This window comes from Myripristis murdjan, chromosome 14 (assembly GCF_902150065.1).
Source record: "Myripristis murdjan chromosome 14, fMyrMur1.1, whole genome shotgun sequence".
In the NCBI taxonomy this organism is placed as follows: Eukaryota; Metazoa; Chordata; class Actinopteri; order Holocentriformes; family Holocentridae; genus Myripristis; species Myripristis murdjan.
In genome coordinates this window covers 20,492,103-20,518,101 of record NC_043993.1, presented here as the reverse complement: position 1 = coordinate 20,518,101, position 25,999 = coordinate 20,492,103, and the positions used below count along the sequence as shown (strand labels likewise).

General features: G+C 42.2%; 2 protein-coding genes across 4 annotated transcripts in view; both read right to left on the bottom strand.

Moving 5' to 3' along the window:
• Positions 1–113: 113 nt before the first annotated feature.
• zswim7 (zinc finger, SWIM-type containing 7) lies at positions 114–14,557 on the bottom strand. Its single transcript, XM_030069484.1, has 5 exons — positions 14,426–14,557; positions 11,708–11,729; positions 9,048–9,150; positions 2,212–2,316; positions 114–718 (listed from the first exon to the last, which is right to left on the bottom strand). Exons 1-5 carry the CDS (start codon positions 14,499–14,501, stop codon positions 599–601), a joined length of 426 nt encoding a protein of 141 aa, XP_029925344.1. The 5' UTR covers positions 14,502–14,557; the 3' UTR covers positions 114–598.
• An 897-nt stretch (positions 14,558–15,454) lies between these two features.
• ncor1 (nuclear receptor corepressor 1) overlaps positions 15,455–25,999 on the bottom strand; it is a 72,714-nt gene continuing 62,169 nt past the window's right edge. For 2 of the 3 annotated variants that reach the window (XM_030069669.1, XM_030069670.1), the window contains 14 exons: positions 25,776–25,979; positions 25,196–25,345; positions 24,282–24,482; positions 23,812–23,953; positions 23,056–23,537; positions 22,725–22,841; positions 21,938–22,074; positions 21,618–21,835; positions 21,033–21,176; positions 19,981–20,123; positions 19,671–19,724; positions 19,374–19,577; positions 18,148–18,318; positions 15,455–18,025 (listed from right to left, as the gene is read on the bottom strand). In XM_030069669.1, coding sequence (XP_029925529.1) covers positions 17,823–18,025; positions 18,148–18,318; positions 19,374–19,577; positions 19,671–19,724; positions 19,981–20,123; positions 21,033–21,176; positions 21,618–21,835; positions 21,938–22,074; positions 22,725–22,841; positions 23,056–23,537; positions 23,812–23,953; positions 24,282–24,482; positions 25,196–25,345; positions 25,776–25,979 — 2,570 coding nt within the window. In that variant the 3' untranslated portion in view covers positions 15,455–17,822. Of the gene's footprint in view, positions 18,026–18,147; positions 18,319–19,373; positions 19,578–19,670; positions 19,725–19,980; positions 20,124–21,032; positions 21,177–21,617; positions 21,836–21,937; positions 22,075–22,724; positions 22,842–23,055; positions 23,538–23,811; positions 23,954–24,269; positions 24,483–25,195; positions 25,346–25,775; positions 25,980–25,999 lie in introns of all 3 variants that reach the window. The other variant, XM_030069668.1, reaches the window with a different exon arrangement.

Here is a 25,999-nt window from a genome sequence, read left to right as displayed (position 1 = left end):
CAGAGGCCATTCTTTTTCTCAACAAAACTACAACTGTAAACCTATACTGCTATTTAACATGATTTAATCTGTATGTATGGTGAAATATTTTGTTAATAAAGGCAATGTTTATATTGTTTACAAATGTCTTTATTCTTGAATCTTCAAATTGCACTCGTATTACACTGTTGAGAATGACATGACTGAATTTGTATTTACAGATGATGCTCGAGTGAGAAATACGTGTTTTCATCCTTTCAAAACGTATTTCAAGTAAACACGCAGCCTGTCTTTGGTTCCTCATTCTAAATATGCCATGGCTTCACATCAAAATAACCTAAAAATAAGCAGCACATGGTCAGCGAACAGATGTTGGTTTCCTGGAAACAGATTAAGAACACTTCTAAAAGAAAAAAAGAAGTAAGAAAAAAAAATAAAATAAATACAACAACATCTGGTGTCTCTTGGAGAAATGTACGCAAGAGCAGGAACCGCAGCGGCCTTCCCATGCACCATTCCTCTCCGCAGTGACCCAAAGTGTCCTCTTCAAACACACACTCATCCAGGACGGTCCACAGTGCCGCTGTGAGAGCAGGAGCAGCGATCCAGAGTACTGTGCTCAGTATTTTATTTCTGTGGGTGTCCCACCAAGGAGCATAGACATCTGCTGGTCAGACACACTCTCCTGCTGAGTAACACCCATGGCCTGGCACAGATAGGCAGCTAGGATGTGCTTGCACTGGTAGAAAACAGGGCAGATGCTGGTTCAGTGCTGGTTCTGCACTTTTGCAATAATAATGATAATTAATTACATGTACATGAAGCCTAATGACTAAATACAGTCCTATCCAAGTGATCTGGTATAAACTCCGGGCTTGAGAGAGCCAGTTGGCTCTGACATGGTGGAAATTAGGACCCTGGCTAATGTCTTAAATCGGAGAATATTAGTCATACAGTGAATAACAAAAGTTTCCAATATTTATATAAAATTCTAAACATTTATATATACAAAACACTTGTGTGATTGTGGGAATAAATGTAATTTTCCGACTAAATGAGAAGTAAGTCCAGTAGCTAAATGTGCGTACGTGTTGAATGATAAGTAAGCCCGGCAGTTGTGTCATTTGTTTATAACCACATGCTCCAACAAGTTCTGACACCTCTCATAAGTATCAGCATTAACATGTTAATGATTTACTTGTTTTCACCCTCTGCCATCGATTATAAATGAAAGTTCCTCCATCATAACAAGACTGTGAATTAGTGTTTGTCACTTAAACTGAAAGTCTTACAAAGCCCAGGGTTGCAGTATGATGACATGTTTACTAGCTTGTCCTGTCTTTTCTATACATAAGCCCATGGTAGTCCACGAGTCATGGAAAAGCTCTTTTATCTAACATGTGACCTACTTCTGAACAGGCCCTACAGATCTGGCCTGGCCCTATTGAGTCATGCTGGAATCCGCAGCGCTCCTGAATCAACAGAGCCTCTCGCCCCAGTGTGGGGCAGCGTGGGAGGACCGCAGGCTGCATGGTCACCCTCATTGTGTGGCATTAACGTGTCGGCCAGTCAAACAGAGGACAGGGTGTCTCATGGTTTTAGCTTCAATGGGATGGCTAAGTATAAATCAGATGCATCGCCTGCTCTACTCCCACTACTCTGAACAACTGGCAGCAGTTCCAGTTTGTACAGCTCGCCATATAAGACGATGGAGAATTTGATGAGGCGGTGAATACTTCTGCTATGCTCTCTGCAGTGCCGTTTCATATGAGCACTGCTGATGCATTCATGGGGAGTCTCCCTGGTCTGTTATAGCTCTCTGTTTCTCAGACTCGTTTTAGCAGCAACCTCAAGGGAACAGAGTCTTCTGATAATTTGGGCAGGAGCTGAGGTCCTTTGGTTGCAGATATTTAGAGCTACAGTTCAAACGCAAACAGTCAGTCAAAGTGGAGACGCCCCTCTGTGACCAGACAAAAACATGACCTGACCACAATACATCTGTTCCACACACTTCAAGGAGTTCTTGCTCTGAACTTGGATGGCGCTTCTTGCTTCTCCAAGAAATATGTCTGACAAGGCACAGTGGATGTTGGCTAGTCTGCATATATATGGTATGTAGATAAACATATGTGTGGGTGTGCATCTGCGTACATTTGACTTTCATAAGCATGTGAGCAGATGTGTGCTGCATATTCTTGTGTATTGGAGTTTTGAAGAGTGGATGAAACTCACCAGCAGGCCTTCGTTTCTCAGCAGCACAGTGTAGGCGAAGGCCGGGCACGGGCAGTAGTGGCAGGACATGAAGCAAGTATACAAACGTCCTGATCCTCCCATTACCTGCAACAAGTACCCAAACTATCAGCGTCCAAGGCATGCAGAGCGACAGCATTAGACTGCAGATTCATGCAAAGTACATTTAAATATGTGGCACTTCTGGTGAGACAGGATGATCTTAAATAGGGGCAAAAGGTTTGTGTGTGTTCGCCTAATTTGAACTAATTCCTAATTCCTAAGTCATAGGAGAAGCTCGCTGAGGCGTGTCATGGCATTTGAGGACATGGAAATGTTTCTACAGGAAGGCCTGCCATGTCAGGGGTCATAGTCTGATCAAACAAGTATGATCAGAATTCTGTTTGGGTTACCGTGCCAGTTTAAACAGCCCATCCTCACACCTGCACAATGCATCTGAGGTGCAACACAGACACAAACAGCACCTGCAGAGGTATGAAGGAAAACAGGTTCTTTATAAACTCACTGCATCCTTAGGATCCCTCAGCTAGTCCAGACACATCCCACAAAGCCTTCAAGTTTGCAACAAGCAACACCACAGCTCACAGCAGTGAAGTCATAAAAACATTTTGTATGTACTGTATACCCACTTCTCCTTCTTAAAACTTCCACAAATGCATGGGGTTTGGTTGAAGGTGACGTGGCTCCCACCAAACTCATCATTTCAGATTAGCTATTTGGAGGAGACGACAGAGGCGATGCATTTTTAACTCAGATGTGATGCCTAATGGGCTGAGTTGACAGAGCCTCCTGTCCACATACGCTAGCTCTCATTCCCTATTTGAGAGTTATTTAAGTCAGGCCCTCATGCACGTGACACAAGGACATTAAGTCAGTGGATTAGCTTGACAATGCACAATAACTAATGCCTCCCAAGATGGCAGAGCAGGCTCCATTATTCTCCAGAGCCTCAGTAAATTACCTTTCCCTGTGACCTACAAAAGTAACATGCCTCATTTGTAATTTATAATGTGAGACTTCATCATAAACAGAGACAATTCCACAGACTTGAAAGACCACAGTGAATTACCCAATTTCTCCTCAGGGATCAATAAAGTATTTATGATTCTGATTCTGATTCTGATTCTGGTAAAGCAGGGGGGTGAATGAAGCACCATGCGCAGCAGGACAAGGGCTGGATGCAACAGCGACAGTCCCAGCCAAAGACTAATGAGGCCTCAAAAGACTAGAGGGCATTGAAAACCAGTTCACACTAGGGCTGGTTGATGTTCCTCCCTGGCACTACAGGACAAGAGCCACTGTTGTAACACAAACTGCAAAGCTGACTCGACATGGTGGCAGCAACAGATGCCACATACAGTAGTGCTCTGCCTCCACTACCTGGCAGGCGTCCAAGGGGCGAGGAGAGGATTCCACAACAAGTCACTAAATCGGGCAGTCGGGCTCAGTAGCTGCAGAGTGAATAAATGAAAGTCTTCAGAAGAGTGCAGGCTCTGTCTGTGCCAGAAACACTGGCTCTCACAGGAATACCCCTTGGCAAGCCAACAAGTGCCAGGGGCCAGCAGTTTGGAAGGCCCTTCTGTCCTCTGGTTCTACACCGCAAACAGAGCTTAGGGGAAAAGGAAAACTCTGGGAATTCAGAGACACAAAGTCCATGCATACATCTGCATCACCAGTCACTGCTGATGAGTTTATTTTGAGTTTAGAGGCTTCTGCTGAATCATAAAAATTGCAAAATATGGGACACACCAAAATCTGACATATGCTTCTAATTATGAATCTGCAAACTTTATCGTCCCCATGGGGAAACTTGTTATGTGCTCACAGCACTACTAATTCACAAAAATAGGACACAGAAATAAAAAAACTCATTGAAAAATTGTCAGAAGTATCATAAATCACATAAATCAAACAGATCATCATCCAGCACACACCCATAAGAGTCATTCCATGTATCATAATCACTGATCACATCTCACATCTCGCACTGACCCTCAAACATACTGCACAACCCCTATGGCGCCTCAGACGCTTATCTGTGTGTTGAGTAGTGTGACAGCTGTAGATATGAAGATGTTCTTGTAACGGTTAAATTTGTATCTTGGCATGCTATATCTTCTGCCACAAGGAAGAAGCTTAAATTCTGAGCCGAGGACATGAGTGGGGTGTGACACAATCCTTTCAGCACGTCTAATGGCAGACTGCTTGCAAAACATCTGAGGTGATTCAGTCTTTTTGGTCCTATGATTTTTAATGCAGACTGCACCAAGTGGATGATCTGAGAGAGCAAATGTCTTTTTCATTAAGTGAAAAAAGCCCCAGACTTTTTTGTTTATTTGTTTTTTCACTGTTGTTTTTCTAGGACTTTGGTCCACGAGGAACCGCATTTAGTTCAGCCGTACACTTTGTACGTGGATGACTAAGAATGTTAACTTGTTTTGACTTGTCATCACATGACTGTACAAACTTTGCAGTGTCATTAAAATATGACTGATTGTCATTATACAGTAAACTAAGGATCACAGTTTGTCTGAGAATTTATTTATACAGTTACCAGACTTCAATCATTACTGTACGGTTTGCATGAGATGGGAGAGCTCACACAGTCCTGTGTTCAGTGGTCTTAGTTCTGAGAGAGCTCCATTTATGCTAATAAATGTTAAACATTTATTGTCAGAGGCAGGAACCAGCACATCAGCAAGCTGTGGTTTTAAATAACTGTGCATGGCTGTGTCTCCTGCATGTACAGATTTTTTGCAACACTCTTTCTGAACACCACCAGATTGATAGAGTGTATTTGCATTCCAGCTGCGGGATGGGTTTGGAAAACCAATGCCAACAGTGAAATGCTATATATTAGTGAGCTCCTTCAGCTGCTTCTCTTTACAGCCGGATACTAAAGCAAGCACAGCATTGACTACATGGCCCTTTCACCTCTTAGGCTGAATCTGTTGTTTTACAGGCCAGAGAGGAGCAACGTATCTAATCAGCTTTGTCAAATGTATGATTTGAGGCACAGAAAAAGCCCCTGGTAAGTAGTCCCAGATGGTGAAACATCTTTGTATTTATCCTGCTATGTTACTTCAAAGTGAACTTGAAAATTCCCATTGTATTATGCCACATCATGGAAAGCCAGCAAAATGTGCATGGCGTGTTTTAAATTACAACTATTACAACTATAAAACAGTACAACTATTTTCACCTAAAACAAAACTCAACATCATTTCTTGTACTGCTAATTTCAGCTTGAACTCGATGATGCAAGAAAATAACAAACTGATCCATAATGAAATTGTCTTTACAAGCGATCTCTATGATATTTAATCAAGTAGTCCACTAGGCCATCGTATGTTCCCATATAAAAAAGGTCACTGACAGTTAGGAATGAGACAAAGGCAGAAATTGCAGCCGTGAAATGTCATGGTCTCGTTTATTATTGATTCCTTTTCTGGGAAAAAGAGCCCAAGACACCACAAGAAACTAAATTTGTATAAAAAGTTCCCAAGTGAGGCTAACAGAAGTCTGATGGTTTTTGAACTGCGTAAACTGGAAGCTGCTTTGTCAAAGATCATCCTAGAAAAACGTGCCTTCTCATCCTATTCACGACGTACAGGAAGTTTATAAGTGGACCACTTTTCATCCAAACATGTGAATGAGATATCAAAGTGCACGGTAGACCTTAGTTTGGGAAGAATTAAACTCAGAAGTGGGAGTCTACTTTCTGGATTTCTGGAGAAAATGAATCACTCTCTTATCATTACAAGTGCACATACACAGAGGATGCACTTAAAGAGGATTTTATCTTGCGCCACATATTTTACTGTCAAGTCCATTGAGAAATGGTAGAGGGAAGAGTACCCCCCCTCATATTTTCTCATGTAGTGGCGGTGGTAGTATGTAGCGGCAGTGCGGTATAGATTGATATTTAATTGATCTTTGGCAGGACACTAAGAGGGTTCAGAAAGAATTTATTGGTAAAACTACAAATTATATATATTGGCCAAAGATGTCAATGGAGAGTGCACCCGGCACCCTTAAATCTCACAGAGATCTATGGAAAATACTTGATATGAAAAATACACAGCGAGACAGACAGAGTATGAGATATGAAAGTGGAGCGGTTATCCACTATGACAGGCTTGTCAGCTCGTCACAACATCTGGCTCTCCCAGTATAACTTCTCAATCTGTGCACAGAATGGCAGATGACAGAGAAACAAAATCAGCACTCACTCAAACGTTCTAGTTTTGAAAATTTGGAGCAGTTCAGCCAGGTTGTACTGTGAATGTGAGTAATTATGCTGTAGATTCTTTCATACCCAAAACGAAGACTTCGGAACTGACTTCATAATTAATAATGCAGAGTAAAACTTCTTTTAACTTCAACTACCTGACGGGTCTTTAAAACCTTAAGAACACAAAATGCTGTAATTTCCTCGTTGATACACCTTGCATATTTTATGTGAAAGTCCACAATATTTCAATGTGCATGTGCATGGCCACACCAGAAGCTTAAAGACAGCACTTCAGTCCATTTCAGCTTTCTGAGCACTTGAATCTCCCTAATGACTCCATTCCACAGGTTCCTATAACCCAAACAAGGTTCCACTGAGACCTGAAGTGCTATGACACACTGCCCAAATATGGCCTACACTGGATCAGAAACACAACCCTCCAACCTGTGAGGACTGTAAATTCAGGCCACTTTCATCAAGATATGGCCCTTGATCCTCTCATAGCATCTTCACCTCCTTTCCTTAACGGACACTCACACTTCCATTTAAGTCAGAAAAAGTCCTGGCATGAATACTAACACTGGTACAATCCGACTCATTTATTCAACCTTTATTCAAATCTCGACAATCACTGAGGACATGCCTTCATTTTCAATGATGTCGAGAGTACTATTAAAAACAATAAATACACACAAACAACAGAACACAGTTAAAAACGGTTACATTGAAGAGCGGAGTAGTTTGTAATCATGGTTTTAAAGCGACCCATAGGTACAACTGTGTTAAGTTTTAATGTGTGTTGTAAAAGGTTCCAAGTCTGTACAGCACAAACACTAAAAGCAGTTTTCCCACGTTTCACGTTTACGCACACGAGTTCTAGCCAATCGCTTGACCAGGTCAAATAATGACTACAGGACTGATTCAATAAGGAAGTGATATATGAGGGCAAGTTGCCATTAAGGGCCTTATAAATAAATAGAACTGAACTTGATTTAAGGGTTTCTCAAAAATGGACAGAAAAGCTAAATGAGTAACCCAGTGTGGAAAAAGCCTGGTTTATTTCAGAAACTGCCCACTGAAGCACTCACCATCAGATGTAAAAGTGGAGAATAAAAGGCCAAGTTAAATATTTGTGGCAGGGATCTGCCGTCTGTTGTGTTTGGTTATGTGTCAGACATGAAAACCCCTGAAGTTACAGACTGGCCCACGGGCATAAGGTGGTGAAAATACCACAGAACCCCTAAAAAAATGTGGAACAAGCAGGACAAATCTTATTACATCAAAACTACAAGTATAAAATCTGCTGTGGAAAATTATTTTCTTGTAAAAACTACATCAGGACATGATGTTCTCTACCAGATTTGTATGAAAACCAAAGTACATAATGAAATCACTTTTTTCCAGTGTAAGGCCAATGTCTGAGAAAAGAGGAGATCTCTTAATAGGCCATTATATTAATCTTTTCCACAAAAAAAAAAAAAAAAAAAAAAGTGATGTTGGACCTCAAATGCCCAAGACCCTAGAGGGAATAAAGAGAAACAATTAAGAAATCTACAGTTGAATTGTGTCCCAACAGAAACAAAACTTCAAGCTGTACCATGCACCATTGTATTTTACAGTTCCTTTTATAGAAATATTTTGTAGAAGTCTGAGGGAGTTTACTGTAAGTTTGGGTTACAATGACCGCAACCTTTGTGGACGGACCTTGTGTCCCTCACCACAAGTGAAACTACGTCCTACTAAGGTCATATTTTAATGTCCGGGAAAGAATGAATGAAGTCAGCCAGAAGTCAATGAGAATATGACTCGAGCATGGATTAAAAGCACTTCCTTTGGGCATGGGAATAAAAAAGTCATGTCAACAGTCGACTACATATTTTATGCAAAAGGTGTTCTTTAACATGATGATTCAACTTATAAAATGCCATAAATAATTTGGGATTATACACACTGGATGTGCCACAGGGTGAAGGTGATGGAGGGTTTTATCTGCAAATCAATCTCTCACAAGTGTTGATTTTTTTTAAGACTACCTACTACAAAATGTGCAACCTAATTAAATACATGAAATGAGATCCATTCATGTCATTCATGTGTTTTTGGTTAGGGCTTCTGAAAAGCAGCTACGCCACTCAACCAGCCAGGAGAAATCCTATAATCACAACTGATTTAAAGTAGTTCTGACTCACATAAGATCAGCTGATTGGAAAATGTTCATATTTTTGTTAATTTTATCCTGTGCTCAGAATTTCTTCTGAAGATTATGTTTAATGTATAACTGTCTCAAAAAGGTCCAACTAGGGACAAACATTGCAAATTATTTTAAGCTATAAATGTTATGATAAATGACATTAAAATACTAAGAAAAGTTCAATGTTTGTTTCTGTTTCTATCAGATAAACATTAAAGAAAATAATAAAGAAAAAAGAAACATACAGTTCTACACACATTTCCTCTTCCCAGTTAATTTAACCCTGGAAAATTGTGGACACAGAGGTGCTGATCTAATACAGTGCAGACCATTAATAATTCATGTAGGAACTTTCCTCTTTTAACGTATAGAGAGGACTGTAGCATGGCAGACCTGGAAAACTTTCCGCCCACTGGGAGACGACACGCAGGTGACCGAGCGCTGATCCACCAGGTCCAATGCCTGCAGCACACTTGGCCCAAAGACAAACTTCAGCCTGCAAGAAATGAGACAGAAATACAAACATAAAGAGTGACTGAGATATAAAATGCTTTGAATGAAACTGTTCACAAGATGCAACTTGCTGATCTAACAAAATCCTATGAACTGCAACTTTTTGTGGACAGTTTTTTTTTTTTTTTTTTTTTTTTGAGAAGCTAACCTTAAAGCAATTTTGTTATCTGATGTTTTTCATATTTCAGAAGAAAAAGGATACTCTTACAGTATTGCGCATTTATTTAATAATGGATTTTTTGCCTTAAAAGCACTGGATCAAATTGTCAACTTGCGCCATGATTTACAAATTCAAAATGATTTGAAATATTCCAAACAAGAAAAATCATTGTTCAAATTGCCATCTACAGGTTATCATTCATTGGCTAGATCTGGTTGCCACGACAACCCCAAATATGGCTTTCAGCTGAACAATCCTCCAGTCACACCCTGTGCTTCTCCAATCTTTTGTTCACTGAAAAATATAAAATCTACTGAATATTTTTGTAAACCACAGCCTCCCTCAACAATTTACGACTCAATCAAACCGGGCCACCATCTGCAACAATGTCTTTTCATTTACCATCAACCATCAAGAGTCCAGCTCATTTAATATATTACATTGAACACATTACACTCACAAACACATTGAGTAGGACTAGCTGACACCTAGAACTGCTCCACCACTCTCACTATTGTGGAATCAAATAATCTCCACCATGTTTCATGTCCAGGGCGACAGGATCCCCCTCTCCCGCTCTCCTTGCCTCCTTAGTGATATGGACCACCCTGACTTATCCACACACCTGTGCACATAACTCTGGATTTCTCTGGTCTTGATCAAGAAATGCATCTTTAATAGAAATCTGGAAAAACAAAAATAACACCTACACAGCAATGGAGTAATCTCTTTACTGACAGCACCCAACATCCACTCTGTCTCAACTCTGTAGCCCACTAATCACGCCTCTGTACTGACTGACAAACACTTATTTTTCACTTGAATAACTTCATAATTACATCTCGGCAGCCTCGGCTTGTTTTGTCTGCTTACTGTCATTATCTGGACTCTTGTCACTGTTGTAATAATTCAACCTCTAATGATCCCGTCCCCACCCAGTCGTTAACTGTTATTTGTTTTCTATGCAAATGTATGTTATGGCTCTATGTTGTGTTTGGTGCATATCTAGGTTAACTGTTGCTTGTCGTCTATATATTTGTTTCACTACTGTATCACAAAAAATTCAAAATAAAATATAATAAAATAAAATTACCAGCTAGGAAATTGTGAATTGAATTCAATCTCCTTTCAACCAAAAATTGACAACCCTAATTTATACTATGCATCATGCAAAACAGTTGGTTACGCAGGTCAGCAGCAATGAGGTTAGTCAGAGCCAAGCAAAGAGGAAGTTAAAACGAATAAAAGAATGGTCATGAATTTGTAAAATTTGAAATTTTGAAAACTGGGGCGCGTCCACAAGTGTGGCTGTATCCCTCCATCAAAACATAACGTGTCTTGTCGAATTATTGCATATTTATTTATCGAGGCTGCTGCAGATGGAGAAACTTGTATCTATTCATTTCTACAATGGATTTATTTGTATATGATTTTCGTGAAAAATGGTGAATCTACAAAGAAGCCCTTGGTCTTTGATTTTGAGGTGCTGACACCAAAACCTGACATTTACGGTTAATGTGTTGGGTAGCTGACAAAATACACTAACTCCTCGTTAGCTGCACTGGAAATGGGACAGGAATGAGAAAAATACACCACCAAACGACAAACAACACCGATTGTTACTATATCTTAAAAATTTTTGGGCCCAAGATGCAAGATCCTGTTTATAAAGAAGAGCAGTTTTGTAAAACTGTTTAAGTGTTTAAACTGGAGTTTACAGCCTGGCATGCCAACTATTGGTGAGGGTTAGTTAGTGTTAGGGTTAACCATAGGTAGAGCACACTAAACCTTGAGAACAGCACAAACTAACTCTATCCAAACTACTGTAATGTGATGAGGAACAAGGGGAGACGTTAACAATAATAATACGTCAAAATATCTAAAATAAAGAGTGAGTAAAATCTCTATATAAATGAGTAGCATGTATGATAAAGAGCCTCCAAACCAGAGGCTCCCTGACTAACAGGCAGGAAGTGGCCATGTTGACCCAGACAGCAGCCAGCAGCCCTCTGCTCCTGGTAACACAAACCACTATGCCAGGAAACGTCTGGGCAAAGACACAGAGCAGTACCGTGCCTCTGGCCTACGTCACTTTGGGAAACCCACACACTCCTCCTCCTGCGGCTTCAGCACTTAACACCCACTCAGACTCAGTGACGTGCAGCCCCTTTTTATTTGGGTCACACCTCAGTAACAATGGGACATTCCCATGTTTAAAAAGACCATAATTCAAGGAGAGGTTTTTTTATTATTATTATTTTTATGACTGCAAGCTAAATATGCCATGTGTGGGATAGTTGTCAGCAACACTGTTGAAACACAATTTGGGGGTGAGCCATAGTGTGTATGCATGGATAACAGGAAAAGGATTAGTACTTACGCAATGAGAAGGTCATCTGGGACTGCAAAGAAAGGAAATAAGAGAAATTTACTAAAAATGTGTGTGTATGTGTTTTGGCAAAATTACAGTAAAACCCTAGAGATAATATTAATGAAACTTTAATGAGCAATTTCCCATCCAAACGTCTTAAAGCCAGTCAACCAAGCTTTACTTGAGTGAGGAGGCTCACAGAAAACACGAATGAAAAACCAGATGCCACCCGGGAAGTCGGTCTAAATTAGGGACGCACAATATTGGAATTTTTAGGAATATTCAATATTTTCCAACTCTATTGGCTGGGTGTCGATATGTACAAAGTTTTCAACCTAATTGCAGAAAATATCAAGTCTCTCCTGTGGTGGAATTAACAGATTATGATGCCTACTCTGTGAAGGCCCACTGGCAGATGGAGACATAAAATAAAGTGCTTTTCAAAATGAAGTCATTCACTGGACAAAATAAGAAAACTACCTCAACTCAAATAATGTAAAACATGCCGTATTTACTTTCATATAACATTTTCTTTCAAACAAAACTGTAAAACTCATGTTACTTAAATAGGCTTGATGATGCTGATGAGATAATCCTGACACCAGCCACAAGCAGGGCAATTTGATTTCATTACAGGCTGATGGTGATATTTCATTTAAAAGCCGAAACCGATGCCGTGCCAATATTTTCATGCATCCCTTCGACTAAATTTAAGAAAAGTTGCTTTAGGGAACTCTGTTAACTAAACATGAAGATAGAATATATGAAATCTGTTTACAGGAGATCCAATACACCACAGATAAACAAACACCTTCCTTTTGTCTTTAGTCACATGCAGATGTGTGCATATATTTGGTATCCACATACACCGATACAACCTTTACCTCTTATGCATATTTTCTGTTTTTCATTTTGTGTCAAATTAAACATGCATGAGTCACTGGGGTACCATGCCCGGATATGAGTTTATGTACGCTACATTTCTCCATAAATCCCAGGCATTCCCAAAGACAGTGTGATGACCCCTCCCCCTCTAGGTGCTGGGCTTTGGTTGTCTTTGGTCGCGTTCAGACTGCCAGACCAAATCCGATTTTTAGCCCATCCAGATTGAAACTGGATGGCTCTTTTGTAGTCTGAACAGTCACAAATCACATGAAATCCGATTTTTGCAAATCTGATCGAAACCACATTCGGGAGGTAGTTTTCAGTAGTTTATATTAACAGTTATATTTAAATATGGGCTACTGTTTTCCAGTGTCGGCAAACATCTATCTTTTTATAAACTCACCAGCAGATATTTTATTTCAGCTGGGGGTGTGTCACTCCAATTTAACGTCAGCTCCGATTAATGTGGCTACACTGCAAAAAGTCAAATCTTACCAAGATTATTTGTCTTATTTCAAGTAAAAATGTCTTATTTCTAGTCAAAATATCTCATTACACTTAAAATAATACATGATCAGCTCAGAAATAACTTGTCTTTAGACAATGTTCACTTGTTTCAAGTGAAAATTTACTTGAAACAAATTAAAATTAGCTTGAAACAAGAAACAAATTCTGCCAATGGAACAAGCAAATTTTTACTTGTTCACTTGTGTCACAAGTAAAAATTTGCTTGTTTCTCTTTGTCGGAGGCCTGCAGTTGGGAGTAGCAGAGGTGGGCCAGGTGGATGAGCCACACCTGCACCTACTTCCACTAATTGCTAATCACTGCTATATATAAGAGGGCTGACTGGAGCAGTTCTCTCTCTCTCTCTCTGCTGACAGTATGGTTTTGTTTTTGGTTGTGGCATATTCTCTTTGGCTGATTTTGATTGGCATCTTGACTACAGCCTTTGTTCCCACATGCATACACCAATCACCTTAGATTGTTGTTTTTTTTCTTGTACAGGGTTAACTGTCATAGATTAAATTTATTTTGTTTAAACCCGTGAGTATCTGGGTGGTATCCCCTGAATTTGTCTGGACTTTGAGCCGGTTCATGACAACAGCAACAGCCAAACAGAGACACTGAGATGACCTCTGATAAGGCACTAAACCACCTGGAGCAACCCAGCTGCACAAGAAGGCAGCCCTGTGTAGCCCCTGGGTGTGAATTCAAGTGATACCAAATGTGTCCTGAAGTCACTGCAAATTAGACAACACATTTGCATCTCCAGCAAAATTATTTTTAAAAAAAATTACAGTCACTGAAACATCTGTGCATGTCCAGTGAGGCGTACCAAGCACTAATGAGATTTAGGTCTTGGGGGGGAAAAAAAAAAAAAAAAAAGTTAACTACACAACATTTAAGGCTCTTCTGAAAAGTTTTCTCTTGTCTGACACGGGTGGGCTGACATCACCTGTCTATTCAGGGCAGCACATGATAAATAAAGTCTTTAAAATACTACAGAATAAGCCTGTCTGGACGCTGGACTGGATCATTTGTACAGCCGCAGCGACACCTACAGCTCAAATATGAAACTACAACACGCGGTGCACAACGACAGTCACATTTGGACGTTTTACTCTTATTTTAACAAGGCTGTCATGTTTAAATAACCCTGTAATAGCTGAATTTCTATCGTTGGAGAATAAACTTCTCCCCCTGGCCTAGGGTGATGCCAGTTGACGTTAAGAAAAGTTGTAAAATTGCGCCTCTGTTGGCAAAGCAAGCCGCCAACGTTATGTTGCTTTTTAAAAAAAGAGTTTTAACAGTCTTCTTCAAGGTGGCATCTTCCGTCTTACTTTGAGACGTTTCCTGGTATGTTTTCTGGATGTCTTTGAAAAGCTGCTCAGCCACCACAGGTAGATATGAACGCATCTCCGAGCTCCGTTTGTTTCAGGAAGTCGTCGTATTTCCCAGGTAGTTTCTCTGGCCAATAGGGTGCAAGGACTGTGTCACGACTTCCGGTTATAAAACTCTTAAAGTGTACTGTGAACTCTATAAGGAGGAATATGTGCTGTATTTTTATTCTCTAATGATTCTCTAAAGAGCTTATATTAATGGAGTCTATTTTTCCTTATATTTCTATTATTTTTTATTTTAATTCATACTCCCGTTTCTTTGTACACCATTATGGTGAGCACATGTCTGAAATGTTTGTATATGTGAATGCGTTTTCAATAAAGAAAAAAAAATGCACCTGTCCATAAGCAGCATCATGAAGGCTGCTTAATTAAGATTACAGACTCTTTTTTTTTTTATGACAGATACTGAGAAATTTTGGTAATTATAAGCATAGTGGATATGGTCTCAAATTTCCATTATTGGCAAATTTCAATCTATAAAACCTAAATATTAATTCATGCATAATCACAGACGATATGAATCTGCACTAACATTCCCAGAGGTACAACCCCCTGTGTGTCATACTCTTGCACCTTCCATGACATCTTTACTTTGAGCTCATAGCATTTTGTAATTTCAGCTTTCTGCTGACACTGACTCTACAAAAGACGCAGGACTCAAGAGTTAAAGATCACTAGTCGTGCTGAATGCAGCCCATCAGAACATGACTACAACATTTCTAGGTACTTTTCCTGCACAGTATTATCGACTGAAATCACTTGAAATTTGGTTTATGTGACATTTCAGCAGCAAAATACTTGCACTGCAGCCTGAAAGCGTGGTCCAGACGGTGAAATCCAAAAACCAAATGATTGTGCGTGGGTGTGTTTTAGGTGGTGGTACAGCTGATAAACTTGGGAACTGTGCTCAGTGTATGGTCTGCTGTTCAGTGCTCAATGATAAGACGCACATAAAGAACGTGGACATTTTTCAGAGGTGGAGAACTGATCCACTTTATTTGATTGGTCTGAACTCTTGTAATAGACTACTAAGAGACATTGTGCGATACAAACATTGCATTTCAACATCATAGGATACATGGGTTTTCAAGTCTCAATTTCAAAAAGACAAAAAAAGTCACCACTGTGTGTGTCTGATAGAGAGCTGAAAAGATGCTCCAATCCTTTTTCGGCTTCATTTCGTATTCTTTTAAGATTCAAGTTTGTAAACTTTTTTTGTCGTTTGCCTTTGTAAACACATAACATCCCATCTTTAAAAAAAAAAAAAAAACAGGATGAATAACATTGATGTTGAAAATGACAGAAAATAAAAATCTGAGCATGAACTATGACAAACGATTCAAAATCAAAACGAGAGGAAGAGAGGAAATATCAAGTTCAGAGCAGACTGGATTTGTTATTTGAGTGAAGCGAAAGCTGAGAAAGCCAAAACGTGGTGTGGTTTTCACATATCTGAAAAAGACTTGAAAAGGAACATTACTGCCGTTATTTATGTTGACCTAGTATAATTTATACTCGAAAGCTTCATGCCTGTTGATGGAAACAACTGATATCAACCCAGATTATAATGAGAGCAGAGGCTAAGAGGTCATGGCATCGAAACAGCCATGACGGCAAACTCCTAAACATTTAACGGTACCATACACTAAAATTCAGACTGTGATGCAAGTGTCACACTACAAAATTATGTACCAGCTACAAGAGAAGACAGAAACTTAAAACATCCAGATTTCTGTGAGTGGTGGGAAAAGTTAAAGCACATTTTTTAGTATACTCCCGTGCTGGAGGCTGAATAAGTTACACAACAGGTAGTATGCTTTTTGTTGTCAAAAGCTACAAAGCAAAAAAAAAAAAAAAAAAAAAAAAAAAAAAAAGTGCAACAATGGTGCAGACCATTCTTTATGTTTGGTTAGTTTTGTCTTTTTGTCTAACGGAAAGACAAATTACACTGAGTTCAGATTTCTGTCAGGACAGTATCAAAAAAAAATAAAAAAAATAGAGGGACTACAGAAACAAACAAATACAAACATCAAACACCAACGTATATCTCTGAGAAAATTAGTTAAAGCTGCCTTCTTTCTCAAGCCACAAGGCATGGCAAAACCTCTCTTTAACGAAAAAAAAAAATATATATATATATATAGTTCCTGACGTACTTTTATTTACCATGACAAGGTTGCAGAGTAGATCATTCCGTGCAGGTTGGAAACCGAGAGACAGCTACAGGTGACACACTGTGGTCAGCTTCATCAAAACAGAAAAAAAAGAAAAGAAAAAATAAAGTAAAATAAAATAAAATAAAAACATTGGCTCACTTTCATAATTCAGGTCAACATGGGGCCCAGAAGTAGTCATAAGAATATCGTTTTCGGCAATATTAAGCTTATAACAGACTCTTCACCTTTCTTCTCTGACACCAGTGTTCTCAACTTGTTCCAAAGACATTTCTCTGTCTAGAAAGGGGCGACAAAAAGTTTCCTTTACCATCTGATATTATTACAATCCATGCATGGTCTCCGCCGCGCTGCAGAGACAGGCATCAAATTACAACGCTATATGAAATGTTAGCTTCTGTATTTGTTTCATCCTCTGATGTCCACAATATTCAGGCTCTGGTGGTGCTTGGTGGATGGCGGCTGGGGGGTGACAAGGTGGGGGGGACCGCGCGATCTCTGTGCTCCACCCACTGTCAAGTACAAACCACAGGTCTGAGTGTCTCGTAGCTTCACTATGGTAAAAGATGGGGATGCGCTGGGGTGGAGTGGGGTGTGGGGGCAAAGGGGGGGGTAAGAGATGGACTAGGAGAGACCAACTGTGATATTAACGATTACACCCCTCCTCTTACCATTTAAAGTGGATCGATTTAAAAGCAACATTAAAATAAGAAATAATCAAGTTAAGAAAAACACTGCAAAAGGTTACTCTATTTACATACAATGGTTTTCTTAAAGACAAGGTATATCTTTACAGAAATCAAACAAAATTCAGAAATTGTCTCTTATGTCGTTTCTTTTTACATAATAAGTTCTTTATCGTTCTTTACTACAGCTCAAGTCATCCTCTCAGTCAGTTTCTTCTTTTTCCCCCTGAACAGGCTGGGCCAGTGCTTTCCGGACCAAAAAGGGAGTCTTGTTTCTGAACGGCCCAGCCTGTCACAAGCTGCTGCTTTTCCTCTCGGCGAGCAGCCAGGGGGTGCCATAGCACCAAAAAAGTGACACCACCCCCTCTACTTCCCACACTCACCAGTGAGTGAGGTTAGTTCTGGGGGAGGGGGGTGAACAGACCAGCCTGCGCGCAGGCCTCTCTTCCGGTTTGGGGCTATAGCGGGCCAGGCTCAGTCATCGCTGTCCGATAGGGTCTCGTACTGCTCCGACAGCAGAGGTTCTCTCTCCCACACCCGCTGCTGCGCCACTGGGGCTCCTCCAGGCGGCATCGGCTGCTGCTGCTGGCTCTGTATGGAGGGGGAGGCTATGGATGTGGGTGGCGTGCTGCTCAGCATGCGCATGGTCAGAGGGTTGTAAGGGAACTGCATGGAGCCTGGAGAGGAGAAGAGGAGATTTAAATGAGAGTCAGATTTTTAACAGGGCAAATGGCAACTTGGTATTTTCCCTCTTTGATTTTGGTGGGATTTTTGAGGACACTATTACAAAAGGTCTCACCTGTGGATGAGGGTCGGTCCTCCCAGGCCCAGGCTGGGGCTTGTCTGTGGTAATCTCCCTCGGAGTGGACGGAGGACACTGAGGAGGGACGCTCCCCTCCTGCATACGCCTGACCCAGGTTCGGAGACTTGGATTTCCGGCTGTTGGGTTTGCTCTGCATTTTTTGCTTCCCTGTAGTTCAGAACATGCAGCGTGTGAAGATTAGCAACGCAGTGAATGTTACTTCCCTGAGCTCATGTAAAGCTGAGACCGTCTTGCCTTGTTCAGAATTGGTTTTAAAGGACCATACCAGTGATTCAGCATGCTTTGCCTAATATCTACAAAATGTGTATTCTTCATATTTCTGCTAATCTTTTCCTAAGGCAAGTAGTCATATTTTAAAACTCTGATATAATTTTTTCCTGCCTTTAATCCAGCCATTGGTTTCCATTCATTCTGCTACGATATGAACATTAACTTTCAGAGACTTCAAACTTTCTTCGCACCACCATAATAAAGTCATCCAAATTAGTATTCCTAAAAGCAACAGCACTGGTTTGATGACTTGGAATTGAGCACTCTGAATGGATGTGGAAGCCTTCCGTAAAATAGTCCCCAGGGAAACATTTGCTTTAAAGAGCCAATTATAAGTTCTGTGGTTTATGAACGGTAACGATTTTGTTAAAAGTGGGTGTTCCAACCAAAAATTCAAATTTGAAAATTGAGATTTGTATTATATGCTGTGCAACCTTTAGTACCCCAGCATGATTTGGAAAATAGTTTGTTGTAATGCAAAACGTGGGTCAATTGTAGTAAACTGACCCAAATGTGTCTCCAGTCACCACTTAAATTTGTGACTGAGATCTGTCTGAAATACTTAATTCCATTGTTTTCTTACTCTGATTCCTCTGTACTTCACTCCTACTTCCTCCTATCCTTTCTTCCTCTTCAGTTCTATACTGCATGCTGTCTATATCTTCCCAATCGGCCGACTTCAGTATTTCTGGCCCACTCATGAAGCAGATGTTCCCAACCACTCTATTATTTGGATTACCCACGGAGAATGCCACCATCTCACGGCAAAAAACAAATGCTGTGTCCCAGACCGCCTCAAAAGGTGGTTTGAGTGACGAATCTCCGACCCCGTTCACATCGATACTTACCTGTCCAAGTGTGAATGAGGTGTGTGTGTGTGTGTGTGTGTGTGTGTGTGTGTGTGTGTGTGTGTAGTGCTATTGGTCCCTCACCCATACTAGGTGACGGGTTAGACTCCTGGCGGGCGTCACTGCCTGCACCGGGTGTGTTGTTGTTGCCAGGCTGCAGCCCTGCTCCTCCCTGGTGCTCCTCCTGTCTGTCCTCCAGGTTGCCCATCAAGGCCTTGCGGATGATGTCCTCCAGGCCCAGGTTACTGGCTGGGTCGCTAAAGGAGTGATTCCTGGGGTTGATGTTGCCTACAGATTACAGCACAGGACAGTTTACCAAAGGGAGGAGACATCAAGCAGAGTGAAGCAACAGGAACCTGAGCAAGCTTTGCGACTACTTACTGGAGCTGGTAACAGCGGGTAAGTTGAAGATCTCTGTGCCTGGTTGTGCATTTCCTGAAAGACACAATTATCAGCTGTTCAGAAACCAGAGACAAAAAATTAAGTAAAGAATGGGAGGGTAAATAAGGTTGTTGTGAAGTTACCGCATGCTTGCTGAGTTGTAAAACACTGACTTAAACAAATAAGAAGCAACACAAGAATTTGGTGGGCACATCTTGCATGCAAATATATTAACACAACCTGTTAGTTATGTCAACTAGTTCATGCACGTTAAAAGGAAGAGGATAAGAAGAGAGAGAGACCCACTTACCAACATCAAAATCACCGACACCAGAGGAGTTGAACTTACGATAGATCTCCTGCTTCTTGGTTTTCACCATTTGGGAGGTTCTCTCCAGCTTGGTGAAAAAGGATGGCAGGTAGCTGACACTCCCCGGAGAACGCGAGTCACTCCTGAAACCAGAGAAAGGTCAAAGGGTTACGAGTCACATGGCAGAGGAGTGAGTGGGGCAGCGGACCGGACCGCTGGCAGCGCTCACCACTTTCCACCCTGCTGGGATGCCAAACCAGGCACAGCTGACAAGGAGGCACATTCTGCATATGGGCATTCAACACCAGTGCCAAGACAGAAGCACCCAAATGAAAATGTGATTTACTGCCCCACACAGTCGGGGATCAACCAGCTGCCGGTTATCTAGGCACAGTACTAGGCAAATCGTAAAGCTTCTCAATAGGCAATTAATTTGAGTGATGTGGCAATGAAACAGAACAGCAATTAAATCTTCACACGATATACTGCAGATGACACTGTATTCATTTCTTAACACACTTTTAAGAGGAGCTGCAGCACGAAGACACGTCAGAGGCAGAAAATCTCTCTCTGTCTCTCTATGCTCTTATTTCTTTTTTTCCCTTAGTACTTTTCTACATGTGTAATTATTCTAATGCAATGTGAATCTCATAAGTACACTGTGACTCTGATATCCTCCACTGGTCATTAGTGGTAGGTTGCTGACATATGCAGGATAACTGTATTTTCAGTCAGTACTGTCGAGTGTTGCTGTGTATCATGATACCTATTGTATGATGAGGCCCTTGCCAAAATCCAGTATAGGTATAGGACCTGATAAAGGAACTAAAGCTTATGCTACTGTTACTGTCACTCAAAGTCCTTACTGATAAGAGTTATGTCATCCCCCAGTTCCATTTTTTGCTCAACTGTACTGTCCGCTACAGCAAAAATCCATTCTCAAGTTATAATGAAGAGAAATGTTTTGCCTCCTGTAGCAGACAGCTTCAAACTTCCATTAGTGGAAAGTTGAATTTGAGTACATGAGAGTCCACACGGCATAGATCTGGTACCTGATCTCAGGGTTGTCAGGGTCTTGCCTCTGCAGTGGAGGCCCACCAGGGTCCTGTTTGTCCATGCCCTGGTAGCTCTGTGGAGGGGAGATGGGCTCATAGTTTTCCATGGGCCTGCTTCCTCGCTCTGGAGACTTACCAGGCCTGGACAAGATGGAGATTAGACAGATCAAGACACATAAATCAGACTCACTTACACATCTGTTTCACTGTTTTTACAGCAAAATTACTGGTACTCTGCAGAAGAAATCAACCCTGGGGCATAACTTTGCCGGCCCCCATAAACTTGCTGGTCTGGAACAAAGGAACCAATCACATCAGGACTCAGAGGGCAGGGTAATGCTGACATCATCTATAGTTGTTTACACTAGTTGACCCACTATTTAAAAGAAAAAAAAAAACATCTGCAAGGCTATTACAGGCAAGCTGGAGAAAGCTGGTGTTTCAAAGTATGGATAAAATAACAAGCTGAAAAAATAAAGATATACAGGGACTAAGTTGCATGAAAGAACACAACAAAAGTAGTGAAGGGCAGCAACACCAGCAGTGGCGCCATCAGAGAGTGTAACGGTCTGGCTGGGGTACCTGGATCTGGGCTTGTCAGGAGCGTTTTCTGGGGAAACTCTGCTGGAGGGTCTCTGGTGGTGCGGCGCCTGGGCCTGGTTCTCTGGGCTGTAGCGGCTGGGCATCTTGGCCCGAGCCGAGGAGGACACAGGTGGCACTGTGCTCTGGAATGTGGCAGAAGCGGAGGAGGAAACCGGTGGAGGGTCCTGATTTCGGGCAAAGTCCTGGGTTATGATGTGCTGCATGGAAGAAAAGGTACAAAAAACTGTTTGGTTAGGTGATTCTGAGACGTGCTGCAGTTCTGTTTCAGATGCAAGTTATTTTATGCTTCAGTATCTCACCGAGATGTGGTCTGCCAGGGTCATGACCCGGTGGGTTTTGGGGACCTGCGAGTAGCTATCTGCCTGGGAGGACGGGGGCTGTGGTGGCTCCCCTGGTGGCCGGTAGCGGCTCATGTCAAACGTACGCATGCCAGCAGCTGGGGATGGACCAGAGGCAGAGTGTTGGTGAACTTGCGGCACAGAATGAGCAGGAGGGAAAGGAGATGGGGAAGAACTTCTAGACTGGATGCCAGAAGTAACTGATCTACATTCACTGGCAGCTGACAGGAATAACTTCACAACAGTCTGGTGACTAGACTGGTGCAGAGGCATGGTGTCTGCTATACTCAAGTGACAAGGTCAGTGGGTTGACAAGTCATTCAAGTTCTGGTATGTTTACTCAACATCACGAGCTGCTAAATTTAGCCTGGATAGATCTACATTCAGTCAGCTTTTCACAGCTGAACCTGCCTCATCAGTGTCATATGTCATCTTTGATATTAAGTGCAGAGTGTTTGGTTGTAAGGCTCCACTGAATATGATTTTCTAAATGTGTTCTTCATTATGATTATTTTTTTTAATGAATTAATCATTTAGTCTACTAAGTATTAAAAATATTAACTTTATAATAATATGAATTGAGAAAAAAGTAAGCAGATCATAGCATCATAGTGAAGCTGTAATCAGCAAATATTGGGTATTCTTTTCTTGATAAAACACTAAAACAATCAATTATTGATACTGGAACTGATAAAGTACTAGACTTCACAGGTATGTGTAGTCCCAAACTGTCTGTGTGTGTTCTCACCTGGTGCCTGTGGTTGTCTGTCTTCTGGTTTGTCCTGTTGGGGTTGGACTGGTGAACTAGCAGGGCTGATAACCTCGATGGCTACTCCAGAGGGGTTCTCGTATCGACTGGACGACACTGCAGGTACACAAACAGAGTCAGTTATCAGCACTGAGAAAATGGCAGGACATTAAGGGTTATGATAGGTGATACACAGTACTCTTAAAGGAGCTATCTCAAATTTCTATTGTCACCTAAGCTAACACATGACATAAGTGTGCCCCCACATTTTTATGAGTAGTTCAGATACAGTTCAGCTATTTTCTAGCCCAAGTGTTTCTAACAGACGTACTGCTGTTGGAAGAGTCAGAGTTCTGGGATCCTCTTTCTCGCGAGTCTTTGTCCGAGGCAATCTGCCGTGTGATGATGACATCAATGAAGTTGGCAGCCGTGATGGTTGTCTTTCCACGGGTACGAAGCTCCTCTTCGATGCGGGACTTAGTCTGGGGACCCTTATCCTTACTCCCCATGCCTGGACCTTCAGCATAGGCTTGATGCGGTTTGCCCCCAGGCAGAGACATAGAGCCGTATGGTGACTGCATAGAGCGCCTGTCCACCTCCTGCTGCTGATCAGAGTGGCCAGCTGAACGTCGAGCCGCAGCTGACGAGGACATGTCGTCCTCCCGGTCATGTTTGCCCTCCTTCACCTTGGCAACGTCCATCTGTGGGGCAGAGGCTGCGGCGTCCACCAACGCAGCCAGGGCATCAGCTGCAGTGCTGTAGCGAGAGCTGGTCTGGGCTGCTGCTGTCGCTGATACTGCCACCGAGGGCGGCCTGAAGACAGAGGTAGATATGAGATGAAGGCCTTTCTAAAAACATTAGTTCAGGCAAAAGAACAGAGGTTTGTATTGTCTCTATGACGTGTCTGAAGCCATCAAATTGAGCTGATAAAGCTAATTAGTGAAATTCAGCACACACATAAATATAGAAGCAGTCAAGTGAGTGAAATGAGGACAAACGCTGATGAACACATGAACACATACGCCATCATGACTGCAAGTGAGTGGAGGGAAGTGTTTACAGGAGTAGAGGAGACTTTTAGACTCACATGAGAGAGGTGATGACACTCTTGCTGTTGGTGCCTTGGAAGATGCTGGGTCGCTGCTGAACCACGCCTTCCTGTGACCTGACGGAGGGCGAGGGGGAATGCAGGTAGCCACGACTCCCTGGCCGGCCCGGCTGCTCTGGACCTGACCCATACAAACACACACACACATACACACACACACACACACACACACACACAAAAGAAACAATTGTTATGAAACAATATGCTTCAACATTAAATGTGAGTTTATGTATTATCAATTACAAATTACAATTACATGCACAACAGTAGCAAAAAAGATACAATTCTTGTTTGAAGCCAACAAAAAGTTGTGATTTCTGTTGCTGCTTGTGGTAACAACTCTCAGATTTTTCCCACTTAGTATTCACACATAATGTGATGGTGTTTGAGTTGAGAGATTCACACTCTTAAACTGAACAACTGCTTCAAGAAACGACATATCCACTGACCTCCCCGCATGTATTCATTTGCAGCAACTGCGCGTTCCCGCTCCCGCTCTCGCTCTCGTTCTCTGAGCTCCCGCTCCCTCTCACGATGCTCCCTTTCCCTCTCCTTTTCCCTCTCTTTCTCCCGCTGTTCCCGGTCGCGCTCCCTCTCCCGTTCCCTCTCCACACCAACAGCGGCGGTGGCTGCAATATGGGCTGGGTGACCTGCGGGCGACAGACATTACACACAGGGTTCAGACACAATCTACTCTCAGGTCTCAGCAGGGTGAGTTAACCCGCCTTAGCTACACTGTTGCAGGGACTTACTTAAGTCTAAAATTGTCACATCACGATGCCAACCACCATCTTTTCTGTGGCATTAGGCTCTGCTCAAGAATATTACCCTGATTACAGTTACAGCTGAAATCATCAGTGCAATAGACCAAAGTTTTGCTGCCTCAGGAGGATATTCATGTCAGCTGTAAGACAGGATGAGGGCAAGTTTCGTAATGTTAAAATGAGAAATTCCTGAGAGCATTTTAATGCAGAACTGAAATAAATGTGAAAATGAAAAATTACAGACAACACTGTACAGATATACAATATCTGTGTGATTTTAAGAGCCTGTAAAATTAAGAAAAGGCACGTGACGTGACATTCAAAGAGCAGAGTACAAGGAGTACGTTTTGTTATCGCTGTTGTGCCCTGCCACAGTCGGTGGCCATTTTGTGAAAACGTTTTCCCTTGCCATTTATGGGCTGAGGTGTGACTGGCATAACAGTTGATGTGGCCTGTGAGTAGACAGGTAGCACTGACCTCTCAGACCTCAGGGCAGTGCGGGGCTGCCTGCCTAAGGAGGTCTGAGGGAACATGGAGATCTTGGCAAGGGACATGAGGGAACACGGAGGTGTAGGGATGGGGAAGGCAGGGGTCCTCACCTGGCGATATGGAGGCTGGGTTGAAAGCCCTAGGAGGGAAAGGGGGCTGAGCTCCAGGGAGGAAGGCGATGCGTTCCAAAGTGGGAGTACCTGTTCCCCCAGGATGAGGCAACAGGATAGTTGGAGGCATCTGGGCTAGATCAATAATCCCTTTTACAGACAGAAGCAAAGGGCCAACGGTGAACAACATGAACCAATCCATCAATTTCTGAATGTATGAGCACCGTATACACTTAGCTGGAACCCATCACCTTCATCTGTTAGTACTCCCAATTATAGATTGGTACGTAAGCAACAGGGCCGCAAAGAGGGTGGAATAGTGGTCAACTTGTAAGAGGCAACCACTCAGCAAATGGAGGTTTGTATGACCATACCCAATTGAGGGATTGAGTAGTAGCCGAATTGGTTGCAGCCCCAAAATGTAGAGCAAATTTGTCTGGGTCATTTGCTTCTGGGCGTCTGGAAAAGGTAGCCACTACTTCACAAGCACACAGTCTGCATACTACAGCCCCTCCCACCCATGGTCGCTCTCCCGCCTGCTGCTGCAGGAGAGAGAGAGTCAGCTGGCGGAGGGCCGTACCTCGAGCTCCGGCTGGGTAAGGGATAGCGATGGGCTGTTCCCGTGGCGACAAGCCCCGGCCCACGTCAGGCCGCGGGATGACTTGCATCTGCTGGGAAGTGATATAATCGTTGAGGATGGTCTGCCGTGTGTTCTCCATGGTGTACAGCTGGTAGGTGTTGTGGTAGCCTGTTGGTGACGGCTGCCTGGGGAACATGTAAGCCGCTGCAGAGGACAGGGGGAAA

Excerpts from the sequence above, each read along its gene's own strand:
- zswim7 (XM_030069484.1), bottom strand. The coding sequence starts at position 14,501 with ATGCGTTCATATCTACCTGTGGTGGCTGAGCAGCTTTTCAAAGACATC. Across the intron at positions 11,730-14,425 it reads ATACCAGGAAACGTCTCAAA|TCCCAGATGACCTTCTCATT; the intron begins GTAAGACGGAAG and ends CTTTCTTTGCAG. Across the intron at positions 2,317-9,047 it reads GTGGGCGGAAAGTTTTCCAG|GTAATGGGAGGATCAGGACG; the intron begins GTCTGCCATGCT and ends TACTTGTTGCAG.